At 55.0% G+C, this 5,476-nt stretch overlaps 1 protein-coding gene across 1 annotated transcript; it reads left to right on the top strand.

The window, feature by feature from the left end:
- Positions 1 to 400: 400 nt before the first annotated feature.
- On the top strand, positions 401 to 3,458 carry SOX9 (SRY-box transcription factor 9). The gene is made up of 3 exons (XM_047081743.1): positions 401 to 831; positions 1,765 to 2,021; positions 2,611 to 3,458. The coding sequence occupies exons 1-3, from the start codon at positions 401 to 403 to the stop codon at positions 3,456 to 3,458; spliced, it is 1,536 nt and encodes a 511-aa protein (XP_046937699.1).
- Positions 3,459 to 5,476: the final 2,018 nt, after the last annotated feature.

Raw genomic sequence — 5,476 nt, 5'->3', positions numbered from 1 at the left:
ATTAAAGAGCCCCGGGGCTGGGAGTTGAGGAGCTGAGAGCGGAGCTTGAAACTCACTGGAAAGTTCAGTGGCGCCGCGACTTGCCAGTTTTCACTCCAGGAACTTTTCTTTGCAGGAGGAGAAGAGAAGGGGTGCAAGCGCCCCGCTTTTGCTCTCTTTCTTCCCCTCCTCCTTCTCCTCTCCAGTTCGCCTTCCCCCACTTGGAGCGGGCAGCTGCGGGCTGGCCACCGCGCGCCTTCCTAAGTGCTCGCCGCCGCAGCCGGGTGACGCGCCAGGCTCCCCGGGAGCCGCTCGCTCCGCGTCCGGGCAGCCGAGGGGAGAGGAGCCCGCGCCTCGAGCCCCCGAGCCGCCGCGGCTTCTCGCCTTTCCCGGCCACCCGCCCCCTGCCCCGGGCCCGCGTATGAATCTCCTGGACCCCTTCATGAAGATGACCGACGAGCAGGAGAAGGGCCTGTCCGGCGCCCCCAGCCCCACCATGTCCGAGGACTCGGCGGGCTCGCCCTGCCCTTCGGGCTCCGGCTCGGACACCGAGAACACGCGGCCCCAGGAGAACACGTTCTCCAAGGGCGAGCCGGACCTGAAGAAGGAGAGCGAGGAGGACAAGTTCCCCGTGTGCATCCGCGAGGCGGTCAGCCAGGTGCTCAAGGGCTACGACTGGACGCTGGTACCCATGCCAGTGCGCGTCAACGGCTCGAGCAAGAACAAGCCGCACGTCAAGCGGCCCATGAACGCCTTCATGGTGTGGGCGCAGGCGGCGCGCAGGAAGCTCGCCGACCAGTACCCGCACCTGCACAACGCCGAGCTCAGCAAGACGCTGGGCAAGCTCTGGAGGTAGGGCCGGCGCAGCGGGGTGGGCTCCGCGACGGCGGGGGGCGCTGGCCGCGACACCGTCTCCGTGCCCCGCCTCCCAGCAGGCGGGAGTTGCCGGTCCCGGAGCCGGCGGGGGGGGGGGCGCAGTGGGGGGGGGGACGAAGTGTAACTTGGCTCGGAGTTTGACAAAGTTCTTGGACTGCTCTCGGGGAAGGGAGGGAGGCGGGGGGGGGGGGGCTGGGGGGAAGGGGACGGAGAGAGCCGGAGGGTGGGTGAGGACTTGTGGGAGACGCGGTGGGAGGGGGCTGCCAGCGCTATCTCCCGTCGCTGTGAAGTTCAATCCCAAGTGGGGGGTTGGGTGGGAAGTGAAGTTTGCCCCCCACTCGCTCCAACTGCGCTCTCCCGTGCAGCCTCACAACCGAGGAGATGGGATGGGGGGGGCGCAGACATCAAGGCTGGAGGAGACTCCAGGCAGGAATGGGGGGAGCGCTGCTGGAAGTAGGTGGACGCAAGTGGGCGGGGGAGGGAGCAGGAAAGCTCCTTGCCGATTGTTTTTTTGGAAAGTTTTTAAAGATGTTGGGGGCGGGGGCCGGTAACCTACGGTGGCAAAGGCACTTAGAGCCGAGCAGCGGAGAGCTATTTTCATCTCCAGGGTTTCCAAAATAGAAGAGGAGAGAGGGCGGGGCCGGGAGTGACCGCTCAGGTCGGACTGAAAGAACCGAGATTTATTTTTCTGGGTTTTTTTTTTTCTTCCTTCTTTTTACTTTTTTTTTTTTTTTTTTTTTTTAAGTTATGAGCTGCAGCAGTGGCTGGAAAGCGGGGAGGAGGGAGGAAGGGGTTGTGCGCGAAGAAGCCGAGCGGTCGGGGTCGCCTCCCCCTCCCGCCGACCTGACAGCTCGGCCGGTTTCACAGAAGCCCCTCTGTTTCCCTCTGCGCCCCCTCCCCCGCCCCCAGACTGCTGAACGAGAGCGAGAAGCGGCCCTTCGTGGAGGAGGCGGAGCGGCTGCGCGTGCAGCACAAGAAGGACCACCCGGATTACAAGTACCAGCCGCGGCGGAGGAAGTCGGTGAAGAACGGCCAGGCGGAGGCCGAGGAGGCCACCGAGCAGACGCACATCTCCCCCAACGCCATCTTCAAGGCACTGCAGGCCGACTCGCCGCACTCCTCCTCCGGCATGAGCGAGGTGCACTCCCCGGGCGGCGAGCACTCGGGTGAGTCCCCCCACAAGCCCCCGGCTACGCCTCCCGCGGCCGACGGGCACACCCCCGGGTCTCCACCTAGCAGACTCGCCCCGGGGACTTTGCGCTCCCCGGGGAGGGAAAAACTACCCCGAGCGCCTCAGCCTCCTCCCCTCCCTTTCCAGGGCCCCGCGAAGTCCCTACGCGCGCGCGCGCGCACACACACACACACACACACACGCACACGGATGTAGAGCCATCCTAGGGGATTCATTTTTATGGCGAGGTAAAATGCCTTTACAGCTTTTCAGGACTTCTCCCTTCTTCTCTGGCTCCGCCACCCCAAAAGCACACACAGGCTTCTTCCACAAGTAGCAATTTGGCCTTCCCGACCCTCCGGGCCTCGGACCCTCCCTGATAAAAGGAGATTCCCGAATGTGTACCGGCAGGTTAATCATTTGGCGACTTAGCCCCGGTGCTGCGCGCCTCCCGCGCGGTTGCGGGTCCTTAACGGCACTTTTCGTTTGGAGGGAGGGTCCCAGGAGGGTTCCTAAGATTGAGGCCTTTGCGCTGCACGGCCCTGGTTGACTTTTCCGCGCTGCTTCTCTTTCCTTGCCCGCAGGGCAATCCCAGGGGCCCCCGACGCCACCCACCACCCCCAAAACCGACGTGCAGCCGGGCAAGGCTGACCTGAAGCGAGAGGGGCGCCCCCTGCCAGAGGGGGGCCGACAGCCCCCCATCGACTTCCGCGACGTGGACATCGGCGAGCTGAGCAGCGACGTCATCTCCAACATCGAGACCTTCGACGTCAACGAATTCGACCAGTACCTGCCGCCCAACGGCCACCCGGGGGTGCCGGCCACGCACGGCCAGGTCACCTACACGGGGAGCTACGGCATCAACAGCACGGCGGCGACCCCGACGGGCCCGGGCCACGTGTGGATGTCCAAGCAGCAGGCGCCGCCGCCGCCCCCTCCGCAGCAGCCCCCGCAGGCCCCGCAGGCCCCGCAGGCGCCCCCGCAGCCGCAGCCGGCGCCCCCGCAGCCGCAGCCGGCGCCCCCGCAGCCGCAGGCGGCGCACACGCTGACCACGCTGAGCAGCGAGCCGGGCCAGTCCCAGCGAACGCACATCAAGACGGAGCAGCTGAGCCCCAGCCACTACAGCGAGCAGCAGCAGCACTCGCCGCAGCAGATCGCCTACAGCCCCTTCAACCTCCCGCACTACAGCCCCTCCTACCCGCCCATCACCCGCTCGCAGTACGACTACACCGACCACCAGAACTCGGGCTCCTACTACAGCCACGCGGCGGGCCAGGGCTCCAGCCTCTACTCCACCTTCAGCTACATGAACCCGGCGCAGCGGCCCATGTACACGCCCATCGCCGACACGTCCGGGGTCCCTTCCATCCCGCAGACCCACAGCCCCCAGCACTGGGAACAGCCCGTCTACACACAGCTCACCAGACCTTGAGGAAACCTTGCACGGAGGGTGATGACGACCTTGACGATCAGAAGGAGAACCGAAGAAACAAATCACCAAGCAGAATTTCCTTGGGGACGTTTTCCCCCGCCTCGTTCCGTAAAGACGTTTAAGCTAAAGGCAACTCAGACCCAGATTGCAAGACACAGACCTTAGCCATCCAGACGCATTACCACCTTGTTGCAGATCGGGGGCCAGGCCGCTCTTGGCCGGATGGACCGTTGGAAAACCCGTAAGAAACCGGACTCGAAGACCTTCTTCAGAGCAATCACGGAGGATAATGGAGAATCGTGTGATCAATTTATTTGCTCAGTCTCTCTGCCTGTTTGGACTTTGTAATTATTTTTTAGCAGTAATTAAAGAAAAAAGTCCTCTGTGAGGAATATTCTCTATTTTAAATATTTTTAGTATGTACTGTGTATGATTCATTACCATTTTGAGGGGATTTATACATATTTTTAGATAAAAGAAATTAAATGCTCTTATTTTCCCAACAGCTAAACTACTTAGTTGAACAGCGTGCCCTAGCTTTTCCTGCAACCAGAGTATTTTTGTACAGATTTGCTTTCTCTTACAAAAAAAAAAAAAAAAAAAAAAAAGTGTGCGTGTTGTTGTATTAACATAAAAAAAAAACACAAATTTGTGTTATGCGATCAGTTTTGGGGGGTTAGCTTTGCTTAATTCCTCAGGCTTTCTGATTCAAGGAGGAGCTGCCTTAGAGAAATAAAGGCCTTATTTTGCAAATATGGAAGTAAACCATAGTTTAGAGAAGCATTTGGTAAGCTTTATCATATATATTTTTTTTAAAAAAAAAAAAACAAGAGAAAATACCTTGAGCCTTAAAACCATGCTGCTGGAAAATACTCTTACTTTTTAGTGCGTTTGCTTGTTTGCTGCAATCTTGAGAGAGAAGTAGAAACCAAGCAAAGAAGCTGAAATCTGTTCTGGGAATGTTTCAGCAGCCAAGTGTCCCAGCGCACTGCCCCCTGGTTGCCTGCTCAAGCCCCATGTGGGGTACAGATGCTATGGCCTTTCTCTGACACTGTCACTGTGCCTCTCCGAACACCAGCAGTTGACCTTCAAGACATTCCACGTGCTAAAATTATTTATTCTGTAAGGAGAGGTTTTCATTAAAAAAAAAATCTTTCTCTTTAAAAAAAAATTTTTTTTTAAATTTTACCTTCTTTAAAATAGGTTGTTGGAACCTTCCTCAAAGGGTATGGTCATCTGTTGTTAAATTATGTTCTTAACTGTAACCAGTTTTTTTTTTATTTATCTCTTTAATCTTTTTTTATTATTATTAAAAGCAAGTTTCTTTGGATTTCTTGTCCTAGATTTGTATAAATGCCTTTTTGTCTGTCCTTTTTTTTTTTTTTTCCTTTGTGGTTTTGTTGAAAACAAACTGGAAACTTGTTTCTGTTTTTGTACAAATGAGAGGTTGCAAATGTAGTGGATCACTGAGTCATTTGCAATGTTTTCTGCCACAGATCTTTGGGCTGCCTAAATTGTGTGTGTGTGTGCGCGTGTGTGCGTGTGTGCGTGTGGTGATGCAAAACAATGCTGGCATGTGTCATGGATAGTCCCCTGCAAGTTCTCTTGGAGATAGGGAAGAAAGGCAGAGGGGACCAGCCCAACGAGACCTTAATTCTTAATTCCTTCTGTGGCTGGAGAGTTTGAGGATTGCTTTTTAAAAAAGACAGCAAACTTTTTTTTTTTAATTTAAAAAAAAAAGATATATTAACAGTTTTAGAAGTCAGTAGAATAAAATCTTAAAGCACTCTTATAATATGGCATCTTTCAATTTTCTGTATAAAAGCAGATCTTTAAAAAAAAAAAACTATTTCTGTAACTTAAGAAACCTGGCATTTAAATCATATTTTGTCCTTAGGTAAGGTTTGGTTTGTGTTTGTGTTTTGTTTGTTTTGCTTGTTTCCTCCCCAAACCTTTGTTCTCTCTGTGAAACTCATCTTTCCTTTTTTCTTTTTTTTTTTTTTGTATATTATTGTTTA

This window comes from Lynx rufus, unplaced genomic scaffold (assembly GCF_022079265.1).
Source record: "Lynx rufus isolate CCGP_SWC_20201006 ecotype Redwood Valley unplaced genomic scaffold, mLynRuf1.p SCAF_18, whole genome shotgun sequence".
Lineage (NCBI taxonomy): Eukaryota > Metazoa > Chordata > Mammalia > Carnivora > Felidae > Lynx > Lynx rufus.
The sequence above is the reverse complement of the archived record's forward strand: the minus strand, read 5'-3'. Positions and strand labels throughout refer to the sequence as shown.

What these genes read in the sequence shown, in the direction of transcription:
- SOX9 (XM_047081743.1), top strand. Translation starts at nt 401, where the DNA reads ATGAATCTCCTGGACCCCTTCATGAAGATGACCGACGAGCAGGAGAAG. An exon ending in ACGCTGGGCAAGCTCTGGAG is followed by an intron (nt 832 to 1,764) that starts GTAGGGCCGGCG and finishes CCCCGCCCCCAG; the next exon opens with ACTGCTGAACGAGAGCGAGA. An exon ending in CCCGGGCGGCGAGCACTCGG is followed by an intron (nt 2,022 to 2,610) that starts GTGAGTCCCCCC and finishes CCTTGCCCGCAG; the next exon opens with GGCAATCCCAGGGGCCCCCG.